Raw genomic sequence first — 17,607 nt, 5'->3', positions numbered from 1 at the left:
AGAAAGATAGAAGGCGTCGGAATCAGCGGGCTGATGGTTAGCCTTATTTGGGGTGTACCGGCATGTGCCGGTGGGGATATATGCAGAGGGCAGACTCGGCCTGCAGCTTCTCACCCTCGTCGTACATGGTTTTCGTCTGATCCTCCACCTCACCCCAGCTTCCCCCTTGCGCCCTCCTCTCCGCCAACCCCCGCCGTCCCAAGGATACCGCCTGGAGTGCGTCTTGCCCCCTCTCCACCATGTTCTCTTCTCACTTTTCGCTCCCAATCTTTGCAGATCTCGCGACCCTTGCCGGCTTCTCCCAATCCGCCTATTCCCCAAGCAAGTAGCCATCAGACGACACAAGCAGCCAATTATTACAGCTTGCAGTGCGTGTCCCCTTCTCTTCCCGCGCCCTTATTGTCCTTTGTCGTGGTTTATTGTCGCTTTTGAGCCGCGAAACGTCTAGCACTGCGAATCGCCATGCCTCCGTAATCACGCCGGTCTCGCCCCTTCTGTCCCGCTCCGTTCTATCCACTCTCTCTCATTTTTTCTCCTCGTCGTCTCCGCACATCTCTCCGCCTTCCCTTCGTCCTCTTTATTGTGCTTGTCGTCTCCGACATGTTCCCGCGCTTATCAGCTCCCATGCAGACTGCGTACCACCGCTAAGGACCCCTTCGATCGTCGACTCCTTCAGCACACTCAGCAGTGAGTTTCCATTCCTTTTTCGCGTCATCCTCCAGCATATCCTCGGACGCTTTTCTTTCCCCATGACAACACTCGCGGACGCCGCTTGGGCCCTTGGGTGCAGTGCAGGGCGTGTGGTGTCTTGTTCCCGTTGGGTGATGCTGCAAGCCATTGCTTCCCTACTAACATCATAGTCCTTTTATGGAGACCTCGTGTGGCGGTTCTAGCCCGCTCACTCATCACTTTCACTTTCACTATCGTCGTGATTATAACCGCGCGCTGTGCTCATCGACTGTCCACAGATCGCATATCCGTGCTGAGGATTTCCCTTGCCGACACTCATAGTAGCTTTTGTGTGTGGTGAGTCTCATTCTGCATCTCGTCTTGTTACCGATATTGGGATTTCCGGTGGAAGCTAGCGATGGTCTGATCGTCGGCTGCAAGCACTGCGGTCGACTCTTGCTCGTCTCTTCGTATGTCGCTCGTCTTGCAACAGTTGTATCCGTCTGTCGAGACAGGCTTTTGACCTCAGCGCTTCGCTTTCTTCCTCCATTTTTCATAGCACATAGCCTCGCAGCGCCTATCGTATTCTTGAAAACTTCTTTTGTTTACTAATAATACATTGTACTGACAAGCCCGGCACGTAGAGATCGCGACCATTGTCGGTTTCATTCCCCATCATCCTCCTGCAGCAAGTACGTACGCTGAGCGCCGCTCGCGACTGTCTGCTACACCACTCCGCATCTACGACATTCACCTTACCTGACAACTTCGGTTTTCGCTGAGCAATCGCGTGCCAATTTGTCTCCGACTTCACCAAAATCCAGATCCTCAATCCTCCGCACATCGCCCTCGACTCTCTGGATCTCAACCCGCGTGTAGATTTATACATATCCTTCGCCCTCACGGCACTCATATCACACCAACGCTGACATCCCGTCCCAGTTCACATATGGCTGTCCCACTCACCATCCCATCTTCTCCCTCTGCGGTTAACTCCCCCACTTCCACCGACGGCTCGAACGGTCCGCAGACCCCCGTCTCTCCTACGACATCTGTACAGACTCTAGCTTTGCCGCCACCCGTTGACGGCGGCACCTGCCCCCGCCGCAGCCAGTGCACCTGCGCTGACTAACGCCAAACGCTACGGGCGTTAACGCCAAGCGCAAGCCAAGCAGGCGTGCCAACACCGCGGAGCGCAGGGCTACTCACAACGCTGTTGAGCGCCAGCGCCGCGAGACTCTCAACGGCCGCTTCTTGGTGAGCCACCTTCTTGCCGCGATTATCCGATTATTGACCTTGTTACTACAGGATCTCGCCGCTCTGCTGCCGAATTTGTCGCAGATCCGTCGCCCTTCCAAGTCTTCGATCGTCAACTCCAGTATTGCGCACGTCCACTCTTCGCGCCGGCACCGTCTGTTGCCGCGCGAGAGCTACGCCTGCTGAAGCTCGAAGCAGATGCTCTTCGCCGCGAGCTCAACGAATGGCGTGACCTGCTCCGGCCTCCCGCGCGTCGAGGAGCCCGTCCGCGGTGATGGATTCCAGCTCGTGCTCTCTGGCGAGGTGGAGGTGGCTCTCAGGCATCCCGATCGAGGAGGAGGACGCTGCGGGCGAATATGGTAACGACGACTACGGGGATGAACGACTACGTTGGTGGGACGCGGTTCCCCGCCGGGGCCCCTCGGTGCCGGCGACGAGCAAGATGACGTTCAGATGCGCGCCCCGATGGCGCAGGCTGCCGCCGCCTCGCTTCTCAAGAATGGACCGGAAAATCCGTTCGCCGCATACGGCTACCGGCGGCGGGCCCTCTCTGCACCTCCAGACGATGCTGCCGCGCTCGAGCAGCCCACCCCACGCCGATGATCGTGCAGAGCCCCGACTGGCGTCGCGTTCGAGAACCCCGCAATGGCTGCGCTGTACGACCATGGGCCTGGCCATCAACTCGGACAGGGTCCGGCGCCCTTTGGACCCCAGCAGTTGGGCGACGACAAGGTGTGGTCGCAGGCGCAGATGTTCGCGATGCAGCAGGGCATACCGCTGTTTACTCCTCCGGCAACGTCCCATGGCCAAGCGCAGGTGCACCCTCAGCAGCAGGCCGCGTTTCTTATGAGCCTGCAACGTCAGCAGGCGCTCCTGCAGCAGCAGCAGCAACAGCAACAGCAACAGCACGAACGACGGCTTCTTCTGCCGGATCTGCGGCGGGTGCCGGCGTCGGCCGCAGACAAGCAGTGGGAGCATGAATAGCGTTGGGAGCGGGTATGCTAGTGGGAGCTCTGTGGGCTATGAGCCCGCGCCCGCGGCACGAGCGACCCAGCTGGGACGACGGCTTGAACGTGGGCATGATGGGCATGGGGACCGGTATGGGCATGGGCGGGATGGGCATGGGGCTGATGAAGAACACGGCGATCAGCGTTGGAGGTGGCGGGAACGGGCACGGGTACGCGGCGATGATGCTCTGATCGTTGTGTGCCCCGTCCGTTTCTCGCTATAGATTCCCCTCTACGCTAGGTCAACTAATCTGTTCGTGCTCCATCGTCCTCGCTCTTCCTTGCCAACCATATTCTATTCGTGGGCCCGCCGTCTCCGTCTCGTCTTCCGCCTCTTTCTTTGTCTTTGGCCCGCCTGTCTCTCATGGTACCCACCTTCCCGGTCTGTGTTTTAACCCTATCTGCCCGCACACGCGCTGCGCTCGTCTTTATTTGCTCGTTCTTTCTTGTGTTGTCCCACGTCTGTCTGTAGTCCGTCGTTGCCGATTATACCTTGTACCACCGCCACCCGGCTCCTCCCCTCACCCCCCAACTCCCGCTCGCTCGTTCAGCCTCCGCTGCCGCACCGCCCGCATCCGCCTGTCCCGTATCGGTAGCTACGCGTACCTACGCCGCCCACGCTTGTCGTAGGTACCTGTACTCCGCTCGTTATCTTAGCTCCTGCCCACCGGCAGGAGTCCAACCCCCGGTACGTGTGATGCGCGAAAGTCGCACGATGCATCGGCAAAGTCGCAGACGGAATTCGAAGTTGCCTGTCCAATCTGCCAAGTTCCAACAACGCGGCCAGGACAAATCTGGCAACTTAGGGGTTTCCTGGCAGAGCACTGGGTTGTGGCGGTGCGCGGACGGGATGCCTTTTTTTTGCGCTTCGCAATGCTGGTAGATGTGGGCTTCTTTCTTTCCCTTCATCGGGAAATTCCGCTGGGTGGCGCGGGCCATCTGTAATCGCCCTGGACGACGGACGGGCTCTTTTTTGTTATGTGGTTCCCTGTGGTTACAGTACTTATTGGTTACTTCGGGCTCAGGTTAAACGCTGATCCGAGCTCGGTCGTTCCTCGGACGTTTTCTTTGGACGGAGGGGTAGACCACGCTATATTATACGGGTGTGGTTATACTTTCGGCACGCCAGGCTAGCTGTAGGCGCTAGATTATTTTTTATGTGTATTCTTGCTCGGAGAGCAAGCTCTCCCGACCCATAAGTGAAAGTGTCCTTTTTACACAGTTGTTGTGCGCTATTTGTTTTGTGGCACTGTCCGCCCTCGTCTCCGAGCAAGTTCCGCCGCCGCCTGGCGGCCTTTCGAGTGGATAGATTTGGACGAATCCGAGTCGGCGTTGAATGTGCATCGTGCGGTCAGTAGTGTGTACAACGCGCGACGATGCATTACAGCCACATTGGTTCCCCGAGAACGCCGAAGGGAGGATGAGAGATAAGTCGAGGACCGCGTGTGCCAGAGCGGTGCTCGAGGTTCCTCTGATGCTTTGCATATGGCCATCACCCGCTCCCTTCGAGTTCGCACTAACGTCCGCCGTCCGCACGACGGGTCGTCAGTAATTAGCTGCCAGTGTAATTTATCATTCGAGTCTCGAGTCTCGTCGAACTGTGTTCACGGACCCGAAGTTTGACGAGACCACGTCCCGCTCGCTAGCTTGCCTTGCCTCGCCCGATTTCTCTCGTTCGGAGTAGTTGCGAGCCTCGTGTGCGAGGTTGGCGCGTGATTTTATGTGATTCAGGGTGCGGTGCGTGCGTTGTGGGAGATGCGGATTGGATATACTTATCACAGGCCTTGCAGATGGTGTCAAGGGCTCGGGAGACGGGGCGAGGAACCTGCACGGTGAGAGTCGTACAGACGGAGATCGGCAGCGTGGGTTCTGCATGCACACGAAAGAGTCGCCCGACGGGGCGTTCGTTGCAACGTCGGCCTTCGGTACCGTTCCTTGAGCACCTGAGAGGTAAACCGTCACATAGGGTGAGCAACTCAGATACGGATATTCTGAGTCACGAAGGTTGAGCAGAGTATCTACAAATGCCTTTGGGAGACTAGAGCAACTGGCTCGTATATGGGAGAGCGTCTCGGTGCAGTTCTGATTTGGTGAGTCTGATCAATCGGAATGAGTCTTTCTCGAATCGTACTAGTGCTGAACTGTGTGCACCAGGAAAGTTTCTTGTTGCGCGTCGAGAGCGGGGCGCGCGAGACGTTCCTAGAGCTCTACACCTTGCAGAGCTTCGGCGACTGGCGGACACAGATTTGGGGAACTCTGCCCGCGTCTCCTGGGCTGCGGCTATAAACGATCATGTCATGGGAAGTCGAAGTCGAAGAGCACCGGACGGATCCCGTGGACATCTTTGGAGGTGCGTACCATGAGCCTAGGCACTGCATCCATACACAGAGGTGCTGTACAATTTGACAGATTGTTCAATGTGGATTTGGTTTCATATCGGTTGTGCCCGAGGTTTATCGGAAGAACCCTGGCATTTTCGAAGCAGGACAAACAGGATTGTACCGTAGATGTATTTTTGGCCGTTGCAGGACAAGGTTGCAGTTCCGGCAGGACGGGGCGGACCACGTACGGTGCATGCAAAGGTGCACCAACCTGACACATTCTAAATTATTGTCCAGCAGGTGAGTCCCCGGTTCGCCCAAGTGCTGGCTCTGCGACGTTGTATATGGCGCAAGTACGTATGCGTACACAAACTCTCAGACAGCAGCGGTACAATCCCATCTGCCCCTCAATGCCACACTGCGGAGATTACACCAAAGCAGCCTGAGGAACAGACGGCACTAGGACTAAATTGTGATCCCAAACAACTTCGTGACTGGCAGGTGAGTTCTTGCGCGGAGGCGAAGTGTACACATCGCGAGTTATCACAGGTTTCTGATTAGTACCACATGACGTTGAAGGCTGCAGATATATGCTCGACGATCGCGGCCCACATTGTCTGGCATATAGGCCGCAAGAGGTGCGTTCTGTCCTCTGAGCACGAGTTCATTCTGTCAACTTGTTGCGGTGTTCTAGCTTCCTTTCTGACCCTGTCCTAGCTGGCGCTGGTAAGAGGTCTGATGACCGTCCAACAAGCGTGAAAGCTCATATTATGTGAAGGTCGGAATTCTGACCACCGTTCCAAGCGACGAGTCTACGTCAGAACTCTGATCGTGCTTGTTGGTCACAAGGCTCCCATCCCCAGCAAACTTAATCAGTGAGCACTAGACGCCGCCAGTTTTACAATCAAGTCTTGTGGTCAGTCAGTACATCTTTTGGGACTGCCAGGACCACTCAGATTGTCCGTGCAATGCTGCATACCGGCACTGTCTATATTCGGAGCGGCTGGCGTTGATTTTTGACAAACCTGCAGATTGTCTGCCGACTTCCTATATGTGTTGCAATCCTGTATCTCCCTCGAGTGCTGGCTCTACTGCTTCTTCCCCATGTGGCGTCATCCTGAGTGTTTTTGCCTGGCATGTCTCTACCAGAATGTGATAACTTTAGGACGTTGCAACTCGTCTTCATCCTGCGCTCTACTTTCTGGTTGGAATTGTGGTGTGTTTTTGACGCTAGTCCTATGTTTTCGCGACAGCTGATGTTTTGTCCTTGCCTTTCGAAATTCGATATGCTCCTGTTATTATATGCGGTATTCGTAATCACGTGGGTGTTTACGAGAATAAATTTCTAGGGGCACTGGGAACAAACAACGTTGTATCTCGCCAAATTTGAGAGCGTCATGGCCAAGTAGCGGTATGCCCCGGCCGTAGTCGGAGCGGCTATGCTGATGCGATGCCTTTGCAGCAGTGCGGTGATATGCGTTACTTCCGGCTGTCCCACCTTGCACGATTAGATTGCCGTGCTCTGACTCTGTGGCAAGCATCCCTCCGTCCGCATGTTTGATGACTGACTACAGCGATCTGACTAGTACGTTACGATCCGCCGCAACGCCTCAGCTCGGGTCAGGAATATGCAAGTTATATCAAGAGCGTCGTCGTCACCATGTTTCGCTCTGTGTCACCCAGCGTACCCGCAGGCTAGCAAGTGGAAGCCACAGCAGATAGGATCAAAAATATGGACGCCAGTGAAGCGATCCTTGAACGCAGTGCGCCGGTTCCGCGGAGTTTTCGTCACATTGTTTGAGCAAGTTGAGTGAAACCTTCACGAGATCTCCCGCGACTAGGTTGAATATCTCGTTGTGGCTGCCATCATGATCACGGAAGCGATCTACGAAACGCCCGATCGTGATCACTTAGGATCTTTATCCACAACCACTTGCACTCTCAAGATTTATTGGTTAGCCTGAGGGTAGTGTGGTGAGTGGTCACGTCATTTTGCAACTTCTCGATGCGGTGTCGACATGGCATGGCATCGACGCCAGGAGCGTTTCTTGTTCACGTGCTTTCCGATTCCGATTCGACTCCTCGTGCTAGCTAATGTTTCGGCGTCTGTTCTGTCGGACATGGTGCATTTCCCAAGGACGCTGTTCGTGCTAGACCAAACATCTCTCTGAGAGGCACTTTCTACAGATCACGACATTCGGTTCACATGGTGGATACCTTACGCTCCAATATCTCCTTCAATGGAAAGAGATGCTGGAGTGCAAAGTTTCATTACCCATGTCGCATGGAAGCCGCAAACCATCATGAGCTTGAAAAAAATGGTACATACACTGACATCGTGTGATTCGAGCCATCGTTCACTTCCGACGTGCCAGAGGAATTAATCATTTCTCTAATAATACTTCCAGGCACAGGCCTTCTCTGTCTTCTCTAACGCATGGTCGTGTGCCTGCACAGTTGTTCGAGCCGCCCGGCACACGTATATTCTATTATTGTGAGTGCAGCCAGCGAGCGCTGGTCAAAATCGGAATGCAGAGGTCCGTCCACACGCTGATCGCCACTGGTTCCTCGACGATCCTGAAGGCACTTCGTCGCAAACACTCCAGTTTAGCTCTGTCCCTGCGCGCAATGGACAGAGTGGTGCTTACTGTCGCATGTCTTGTCAAATGTGGGATTACTTCCGCGCGACGTTGCAGACTCATCCGTCTACGGTAAGCGATGTCCGAGTCGATCACGATCCACGTGGATCCAGAAGACTGTCGTCATACGGTGTGATGCGTTGATGACTGGACATGAGCGGAATGTAGATGTCATAAATATCCTGCGAGTGGCCAGCTGCGCGCCCATAGTAGCCCACTTCTCTAGGCTCTGCTCTGCACATTATGCTGCTGCTAATCGTGTCCACCGTTCTCTGGGCAGCCCCCTACCTGGTCGCAGGTCAGACTGCAGCGGCCGAGGCATATGCCCCGAGCTTCTCGCTGTGCCCTCCCGGAACGTCTCTAATTCGTGAAGCTGGGACAACCGCACAGAATCTAAGCTTCGGCGAGTCTGCGTACATCTCTAACAGAACATCGAAGGTCCTGCCCGAGGCATGGCGAACTTATCTTGCATCTGTGCAAATCAGTACGCACGATGAAGTTATTTTGCCTGGATACGTCTCCGCCATTCTCGAGGGTGCGAATGGCAGCGAGTACTACCCCAAGCTTGGAATTGCGACCAGCGGCGGTGGGTACAGAGCTGCCATTTTTGGCGCCGGCGTTCTGAACACTCTGGATGCACGCAACGTGACGTCGATACGAGCGGGAACCGGTGGTCTCCTTCAGGCCGCGTCTTACCTCTCAGGTCTTTCGGGTGGTGGATGGCTTGTCAGCTCTCTTGTTCAGGCAAACTTCCCGACGCTCCCGAAGCTGATTTTTGGAGCACCTAACGCGAGCGCTCAGACCTTTGGAGGGTGGAACGTGCAACTCGACTTATTGACGCCGAGCACGAACACCTCTGTGGAAGATTATCTTGTCGAGCTGATCGAAGAGGCCTCGGGCAAGGCGCTCGAAGGATTTCCGGTGACGATCACGGACGTCTGGGCGCGCGCTCTCTCACGCCATTTCGTAAACGGGACGAGCGTGCAGAACTTTGCAAACAGCACTCTTCCTCACGGCGCAGGTATCACCTTGTCTTCTCTCGCAAATTTGTGAGTTCGCGTTAGAGGTGTTTCTCCCTCGAATTGACAGAGGCTCTAGACCGTCTTTTCAATCATACGTGCAACCATTCCCCATCATCACCGCAGATTCAATAGCTCAGAGAGAGAACACATCAAACATTGTTCCTGGTAATACTGTGCCCCTCACGGATCCAATTTACGAATTTAATGTCTGTGAGTGTAGTCTGATTATCTGTTGATTCTTCGTCGCACCCTGAATGTTGTTTCCACAGACGAAATGGGGTCGTTCGATCCTGTACTAGGAGCGTTCACACCTACGAAGTTCCTGGGCTCCTCAAACGGTAGTCTATGCACTACTGGCTTTGACCAGTTACCTTTCGTGCAGGGCGTCTCTTCCAATCTGTTCAATGCAGCCAATACCTCCGTGAGTGCCCAGCTACATTGAGTCGTACCATCATGCGAACTGATAATCGTCTCCCGTGTTCAGACATCTAGCTTACAGAACTCTTCCATATATCCGATCATCCAGCTCCTCGAGAAGATCATCCCGGAGCAAGGACTAGAGCTTGCTCTCGCGCAGCTGCCAAATCCGTTCCATGGGCTCGCACCGCAAACGTACACTGATACTAATACCACATTGCTCATGCTTGGTGACGGCGGCGAAGATGGAGAGGTGATTCCCTTCCAACCGCTCCTCGTCAAGGCGCGTGGGGTAGAGGTCATCTTCGCGATCGACGCAGTACGCTTCTTACTTCTTCATGATCTTCTGTGTTTCTCATCATCGCTGCACAGGCCTCGGATACGGAGGACAACTTCTCCGACGGCAGCTCGATCATCGTATGTCTTGTTAAAATGCTATCTCACCGAATAAGACGCTAACGATCGCTCCAGGCCACACAAGATCGTGTAGCGCTCTTCCCCAACGCCTACTCCTTCCCGCCCGTTCCACCTCTCCAGTCCACCTTCCTCTCACATAACCTAACTAAGCAGCCCACATTTTTCGGATGCAACGCGTCATCATCCGCAGAGCCCTTCGTAATCTACCTCGCGAACGGCGGCGCGCCGCTCGGCCAGGCGGCGCTCACGAACACCTCGACGGAGCAGCTATCGTACTCCGCAGCGCAGATCGATGGGATGCTGCAGCAGGTGTTCGACGTCGCGACACAGGGGATACCCACCGAGCATGGCGGCGTGGCGGAGAAGGATCCGGAGTGGCCAGCGTGCCTCGCATGTGGGATCGTGGATCGCGCACGCGCACGCGCGGGGGTGGAGCGGAGCGGGGTGTGCGTTAGCTGCTTGGAGAGGTATTGCTGGAGTTAGTTACCGTAAGTTTGTTTAATCGACAGGATTGCTTTGTATCTTGGACTCTCGGCACGGACTTCGTGTACATGTACAGATGTGTCCGCGACCTTCCAAAGATACATCATAATGTCAGTGAAAAGAATAGCGCGTTAGGAAAGTGCAAAAAGTGCGCAAAAAGGAAGTGAACACGATATACTGCTTCAATGTTCGTGCCTCAGGATATCTGTGTCTGTTAGGATAGCGGTCGGACGATTTGACTCATATGCTCATGGCGCGATGCAGCAAAGTAACCGTTGGGTAAGTCTGTTACTGTAAACGACAGGTTGCATGCCCCGAGCGATACGTCCCACAGCTGGTCCATCATCGACCATCAGCTGGTCAGTCAGTCCCTGCGCAATTTCAGATGGCATGAGCCAGTCCCACTGGCATACGGAAATCAGAAATCGTGCTTTCAGAAACCTTCATGACTCGGGACCTCTCGTGAACTTGAAATACGCATGCATATGATCATGATGGAGTGAGAAGGCGACGCCACCTGGATAGAAAAGCCGACTACAACTTTCATTGAGAGTTGCCTAGAGTAAAGTGTAATGGGCTGTCATCGGACATTGAAATTGTGGTGCGAGAACCGCGTGGCGGAAAAGCACCAGAGTGTTGCGTGGAAAATTGGGAGAGTTCGCTGTGCCTTCGCCCAGTCACAACTTCATTCAGCTGTTTGACCCTTCATCCTCATCATGGCTGCCGTCGCGACCGAAGAGATCCGTGCCAACGCGTACGTCGGTTTCGACACCATCACGCAGCAGATTGAGCACAAGCTCTTGAAGCGTGGTTTTCAATTTAATGTCATCGTTGTCGGTGGGTCGCGTTGTCTCCATCCCTGTAGACTCCTGAAATTTGACGGGCTGATGGCCCGAACAGGTCAGACCGGCCTTGGAAAGTCGACGTTGATCAATACAATCTTTGCTTCGCACTTGATTGACTCGAAGGGTCGCCTGGAGGCAGATGAGCCAGTGAGACAGACGACAGAGATTCACCCAGTCTCTCATGGTACATCGCTCGTATTCAGAAACGCATTTTCTTGTGGTACTGACTATGCATTCTACTCAGTTATCACGGAAAATGGTGTGAGGCTACGCCTTAACATTGTTGACACACCCGGATATGGCGACCAGGTCAACAACGAGAATTGGTACGTCGCCGCCCCTTCGTTTGACGTGTCAATGAACCAATGATTACCTTCTAGCTGGGATCCCATCGTGAAATACATCAAAGACCAGCACAGCTCCTACCTCCGTAAGGAGCTCACTGCCATGCGTGACCGCCATATTCAGGACACGCGCATCCATTGCTGTGTGTTCTTCATCAATCCGACTGGTCATTCCCTCCGTGCCATCGATATCATCGTCATGAAGAAGCTCAGCGAGGTTGTCAACGTTGTGCCCATCATCGCCAAGGCAGACAGCTTGACTCTGGAGGAGCGCGAGGCGTTCAAGCAGAAGGTGATTAGCGTTCCGTGTATTTCACATATCTTAAATGTGCCTCGGTCGTCTGCAGATTCGGGCCGAGTTGATTTTCAACAACATTCGTCTTTATCCCTTCGACACTGATGAGAACGATGAAGAGGAAATTCAACTGAATGAGAGTATCAGGGTAAGTCCAAGTTCTCCGTACCGGTTCTGAGCATTGCTCAACTAGTAAACAGAACATGATCCCCTTCGCTGTCGTCGGCTCAGAGCGAAACGTCATCATTGATGGCAAGTCTGTCCGGGGACGCAAGAACCGCTGGGGTGTTGTCAATGTTGAAGATGAGAAGCACTGCGAATTTGTGTATCTCCGCAACTTCCTTACAAGGTTTGTGCACCGGAGCTGATTGGAATGCAGCAGAAGGCTCATCAACTTATGAAATATAGGACACATTTGCAGGACCTCATCGAGACGACTGCCCAGATCCACTACGAGGCTTTCCGCTCAAAACAGCTGCTGGCCCTCAAGGAGCAGACCAACCCCCGGCCTGCCGCTACTGCTGCTTAGAGGACGCAGATGTCCTGTTGTGATCCTGTTCTTGTTCTGTCTTCGCTCGGACGAGTTGTGGCTGGGTGAAAATTATGATACCCCTGTGGTTTCTGCCATCGAACCTCTCTTTTGCTTACACTGGATGTTGGTCTGTTGTTACTGGTTGCCTTTGTGCGTTTACGCTCCTTACCTCGATATATTACTTCAGTTTCCTTTTCTTTGCTCACGTCCGCCTGTGATGGAACAATGCTATTATCGCGACGCCGGTCGATAGCCGACGAGCTCCCGACGCACTCTAATCTGCAATGTTTCGACATCTGACTTTAACTCGGATCGGGAGCTCTACTTAATTCATTTATGACGAAAGCGAAAAGCGATAGCGCAAGAGAAGGGTCGAAAGGTGGGAGACTGTTACTTTTTGAGCTCGAAATATGTGCGAGTCCTGTGCCTTCTATATTTCGAACGCCTGTCACATTTGTACCATAAGAGAAGGGACAACAAAGGTTAACGAGCTTGTGCACTCGGCAATACACATACGGACGTGTACCACATCAGGAAAACCCAACTTTTACTTACGGGACTTATTCCGACTTTTTGTCCTTTTTTGCCTTATTTAAGGTCCATAAGTTCCCAAAAGTTGACTTTTAAGTCTTTAAGGAAATATGACTTATGGACTTTTTGTACTTTTTTACCTTATTTAAAGCCCATAAGTGCATTTAAGTCACATAAGAACACCTTTAAGTAAAAGTTGGATTTTCCTGGGCACCCGAGTGAGGACATTTGTTAGTCTGTACTAGTGTGTCACAATGGCATGTCTGAGGTTTTGAGCTTTCGGGATGGGATGTAGGAACGTAGCTCCGCGGTGGATAGAACTTTTCACAGCACGCTAAAGCCAGCCATATGTACATCTCGGTACCTCTCGGTATCTCTAAGTGACTCTGGCTCTCAAACTATCATCGTGTACAAGTCTTACGTATAATCAACATACTTTCACCATAAGCAAGGAACAAGATAAATATTTGGAAGTGCACATTATGCATGGATTGTCTATAGCACAGGAAGCATTACCACTTTTATCCATATGAAACAACCTGGAACAAGAAAATAAGGAAATCAATAATATATTTTCAGAGGAAAAACCTCAAGAAAAAAGTGAGAAAAGAACAAAACATTCTCATGGTTTTTTGCCTTGGAAATAAGTTGCTTACCATATCAGACAACTGAACATGACAGGACAGGACATGCCAAAACCTAGTCTTGGCCAACTAGCACATTTTTGGCGGGCTTCCACCTTACAGAAGTTTTCACATCATGTGCAACTGTGATTCTGTATGTACATGTCGCATTGTCCAATGCATTCTCCTCTTCCTGCAGGAAAAAACAAGTAGCTAGGATGATACTGTGTTTTTAGGACCTGAGTTACTATAAAAATATTTCTAGTACAGTTTGTAGCAAGGAAGGCTGAGAATAGGCCATGCTGCATAGTCTTGTAGTGAAATGGACATCTACACCTCTTTTTCTTATCAGTGCCTTCAGAGAACATTCCTGAAATAACAGACAAGGATTCTGAAGGATATATTTTGAGTTTTTAGGTTAAATATCAGCCACTCAGACTGTCGTTGTTCTTCTGGCTTTTAAATTCGCATGCTTAGCTGCAGTTATCATTTCCTTTTTGGGTGTAAGAGGAGAGGCCTGTAAATCAATGTGACTTGATGCAGACTATATATTAGATATAGATTGACTGTCATCCATAGCTGTATATAGTTAGCAACAGAGACTAGTCAAAATCAAAATTACCATATTTGATGACTAACTTATTCTCAGTGAAAAATTTGCGAAAATGCTTTGTTCTTTTACATTTTTTTCTTCATGTTTTTCTCACAGTATAACTTTATTGATTTTTACACATTTCTCTAAGAAAGATGTTATGCATCATAGTAGTTATTCATAGTAATCAATGACACATGGCATTACACATGCCATCATAGAGACATTTATTATGTGCAAGAAAGCAATTAGCAAGGGAGTTACAAATATATTGCAAGATAAGAGGATGCCAACAAAGGGAAGTTACTGCAGGATTAAAGTGGCCTACTACATTTTGAAAGATCTGAAAGTAATAACCTGCTGCTCCAAGTCTCACACTTTTTCAATTGCTCCACTCATGCAACTCTTCTCTATCAAGCGACCTTGTTCCTCAATAGCTGGTTTGCTACAGGAAAAGCTTCTCAATATCATGATATGTGTTATTTAGTCAGATGAGCAGTTTACAAAGCTGGGGTCATGCAACTCTATATTTTGGTTGTATTGCCCACTATGCCTTGGGCCTCTTGAAATGTTGTAGAAACTGCCACTTTGTATTGCAATAGCTGTTATAGTCTCCAGTTACAGTATTCTATGCATTCAATATCTGGTGCTGTTTATAGTAGCTGGTTTATCACAGAAGCATATAGGCCATCATAGTATTCTTTTTTGAGCAGATCAAGAGCTAAGAAAGGAAGGGTTGCAGTGCATTCTGAACTTAAGAGTTTTGATAGTTGTGGAGATTTGCCCTATTTAAATCTGTTTCTTTCTAATTTCTCTACTTTGATCACCTCAGCAGGTGTCTTACATTAGACCTGCATTTTGACTAGATCAGATGAGTGTCAAGGTGAGAGTAGGGAAAGTAAGGAGAAAATAATAGAATAGGGCAATTTATTGCAGATGGTAGTGAGATCAAATTTGTTTAAGACTCTGAACTTTGTTAACGGGTGTAAGGAGCCTAGATCCTTAGGCTTACCAGGGCTGCAGTGGACTCAATATATGGCCAGAGTAAGCTGAGACTGAGTAAGTACAGCTAGATAATAAGTGTAAAGGATTAAAAGCAACTTGCTTAAGTAAGTAGTAAGCAGTTCATAATGAGTAACAGTCATCAGAACTGACCCATTACAAAGGATTAATCACCAAGTTTGAAATGCTGATATTATCATGTTGAATGTTCTGTATCAGAGTTTTATAGTGACCTAGTCATAGATGATAATTACTGCTTATATTTGACAGCAAATAGCACACTTACATGTAAACACAATTAATTTATGCTTGTATAAAGGTGTTGCCTTTCAGGTTTGTAATTAGTTCAAGTGTATGCAGCAACAGCACACACAAGACATGAGGATCACTAGATCAGCTATGCAGATTGTTCACCACACTAACGCATCTCTTAAGTCTGAGCAATAAATAATTAATATCCTTCACAACATAGATAGAAGGGATATAATTGGCAATTTTATTATTATTTTGTTCATACTTTCAGCTAGAGTCATGATTTTGCTTTAATCCTTCTGAACACCTTAATCAGACAGTACTCAAATATTAGATGGGAAACATTCATGTCTGTGGTACATGTAGCATGCAGCATGATAATATCACGACCCCAGAAGGCTGTAGTGCAAAGATGTGGATGAAATAATAATAACAGAATTTTTTTAATCTAGAAATGCAAATGCAAATAGTTGCATATTTTGAATGAACTGAAATTGTTCTAGTTGTTTTGATGATAGCTATGATTGCTGTTTCACAATTAGGAAACAATAGATCATTAATTCACCAGTCACTCAGTGTAAAGTGCTGAAAATGCAGCTAGAAGGATCAAGAAGAAGGCAGGTCCTGTATGAAGTTTACTTCTAATAACTGGATTTACTATCCTGTTTGTCATACCACCAAGGAAAACAACATCATCTGACATATGTGCTTTGTAAATCACCTCAGCCAGCAGTAAAAGCAGTAAAAACATTACTAATAACCAGATAATATTGATGACACGTGTTACATAACAACCTCGACCATAGCATTTCTGTCCTCATCAAGGATGCATCAAATCATAGGAGGCATTTTGATGGCCGAGTTATCTAAGCCTAGGTCCTCTAAATTCATATCCTGCTTGATTTTCTTTGAGGTGGTGCTTGTATTTGAGATCACTAATACCCTTTGCTTGCTAAGGGCACTAGTGTTCCTGTCAAGAGTCTTCTACTTTACTAAACATATTGGTTAGCACAGGTACCAACTTAACATATACTGCTGAATGCATCAGCTTGAGTAACATTTTTAATTTGCCCTGCAATATAATTGCCTGTAGTTTTCAAGGGTGATTGTGAAATAGATGCTGCAAGCTCTGCTGTTGATATTGCATATTGCAATGTATTTTAGTCTAGTGCGAGATTAGAAAGTAAATGATACTTAATGCTGTAAGTTTTAACAGATAGATCCAGCTATTTTTTGATGTATTTAAACTCATAGATTGAAAGGCAATTTGACTAATCAAAGTTGCCATCATATATTGTAAATGCTTTGCGATAAGCTATATTATCTCATTGGATAATAGCATTGATGCTTTTGGATAATCTCAGGATCAGTGATGAAGTATGATTTTCATCTCAGAAGGGAGGTCATAGCAGCAAGTTAAGACATCTAAGCTACTTTAGGGCATAATTATATGCATCAATAAATGATGCATACTGGTCTTCTTCTTGCTCTCCATAGGTGTAGCTGATATGGATTAGTCACAGTAGCTAAGCATGATGAATAGGGCTTATAATTTTCCTTTTGATGGAATTCCATTTTTTAAGATTGCACCAATGATGATACAGCTCTTATACATTCAGCAAAAAAGCTTCTCTTTATTTGCTAATCATTCTTGCACAGAGGATAAGAAAATATTTCAGTCAGCTGTAAAAATCACAGGTTACCTAAGAGTCAAGATTTGCTGCAATTCATGATCAGACAGTTGTAACTCTGTTTCCTGGTGAGTCCATCATGAATTTGTGAATTAAAAATAGTACATACTTAAGATTCTTAAAGCCACCACTTACTGCAGCAAATGCAGAGCCCTTGTCTAGTTCAGGAGCGGCATTACTAGTTAATAGTTCCATTGGGTTTGATCAAATAGACAACATGAAATGTATATCTGCAAATTGATGAATTTGAGTTCTCATCAGATTAGTAGCTTTGCACTAATATGCATTAAGAGGAGGGCTTTCAGCATGCTTGCAGAGGGAGCTATGTGCTAGAGGGAACAAAAATGTGAGTTTCATACCATGCTCTTGTTAAGTTCTTACCTAGAGAAAAAATTTAAAGGCAGAAATATGTTTGAAGGAGAGACAGCTTCTCACACACTTATCTCAGGATTTGCTAAATCTGTTGCCATACACACTTATCTGAGGGCCTTGTAAACCTGTCTTAACACATACTCACCCAGGGGCAGTGATGTCAGTTAATAAAGATAATTTTCGTATTTATAAGCAGTAATTTTAGATAAGAATTGTGCCTGAGAACGAAAATAATTTTTCAGATCATCTTGAGATAATTCAAAAGATCATTTAAAAGATTATCTGAAGATTATCTA

General features: G+C 49.1%; 6 protein-coding genes across 6 annotated transcripts; all 6 read left to right on the top strand.

The window, feature by feature from the left end:
- Window positions 1-33: 33 nt before the first annotated feature.
- Window positions 34-2,112, top strand: SCP_0400060 (hypothetical protein; the record flags this gene model as incomplete). The annotated part of the gene is made up of 5 exons (XM_027756747.1): window positions 34-216; window positions 277-368; window positions 1,612-1,782; window positions 1,845-1,926; window positions 1,978-2,112. The coding sequence occupies 5 exons, from the start codon at window positions 34-36 to the stop codon at window positions 2,110-2,112; spliced, it is 663 nt and encodes a 220-aa protein (XP_027612548.1).
- A 267-nt stretch (window positions 2,113-2,379) lies between these two features.
- Window positions 2,380-2,529, top strand: SCP_0400050 (hypothetical protein; the record flags this gene model as incomplete). The annotated part of the gene is made up of 1 exon (XM_027756746.1): window positions 2,380-2,529. One exon carries the CDS (start codon window positions 2,380-2,382, stop codon window positions 2,527-2,529), a length of 150 nt encoding a protein of 49 aa, XP_027612547.1.
- Window positions 2,530-2,571: 42 nt separating this feature from the next.
- On the top strand, window positions 2,572-2,910 carry SCP_0400040 (hypothetical protein; the record flags this gene model as incomplete). The annotated part of the gene is made up of 1 exon (XM_027756745.1): window positions 2,572-2,910. The coding sequence occupies one exon, from the start codon at window positions 2,572-2,574 to the stop codon at window positions 2,908-2,910; it is 339 nt and encodes a 112-aa protein (XP_027612546.1).
- Window positions 2,911-2,948: 38 nt separating this feature from the next.
- Window positions 2,949-3,529, top strand: SCP_0400030 (hypothetical protein; the record flags this gene model as incomplete). The annotated part of the gene is made up of 2 exons (XM_027756744.1): window positions 2,949-3,103; window positions 3,406-3,529. 2 exons carry the CDS (start codon window positions 2,949-2,951, stop codon window positions 3,527-3,529), a joined length of 279 nt encoding a protein of 92 aa, XP_027612545.1.
- Window positions 3,530-8,136: 4,607 nt separating this feature from the next.
- SCP_0400020 (Lysophospholipase 2) lies at window positions 8,137-10,232 on the top strand (the record flags this gene model as incomplete). The annotated part of the gene is made up of 6 exons (XM_027756743.1): window positions 8,137-8,942; window positions 8,992-9,125; window positions 9,185-9,336; window positions 9,400-9,651; window positions 9,705-9,749; window positions 9,804-10,232. 6 exons carry the CDS (start codon window positions 8,137-8,139, stop codon window positions 10,230-10,232), a joined length of 1,818 nt encoding a protein of 605 aa, XP_027612544.1.
- Window positions 10,233-10,948: 716 nt separating this feature from the next.
- On the top strand, window positions 10,949-12,245 carry SCP_0400010 (Septin homolog spn2; the record flags this gene model as incomplete). The annotated part of the gene is made up of 7 exons (XM_027756742.1): window positions 10,949-11,069; window positions 11,133-11,261; window positions 11,322-11,403; window positions 11,458-11,713; window positions 11,769-11,864; window positions 11,917-12,065; window positions 12,125-12,245. The coding sequence occupies 7 exons, from the start codon at window positions 10,949-10,951 to the stop codon at window positions 12,243-12,245; spliced, it is 954 nt and encodes a 317-aa protein (XP_027612543.1).
- Between the last annotated feature and the right edge of the window lie 5,362 nt (window positions 12,246-17,607).

Source organism: Sparassis crispa (assembly GCF_003851025.1).
Source record: "Sparassis crispa DNA, contig_000003F, whole genome shotgun sequence".
Classification (NCBI taxonomy): domain Eukaryota; kingdom Fungi; phylum Basidiomycota; class Agaricomycetes; order Polyporales; family Sparassidaceae; genus Sparassis; species Sparassis crispa.
This window is presented reverse-complemented; position numbering and strand designations above follow the sequence as displayed.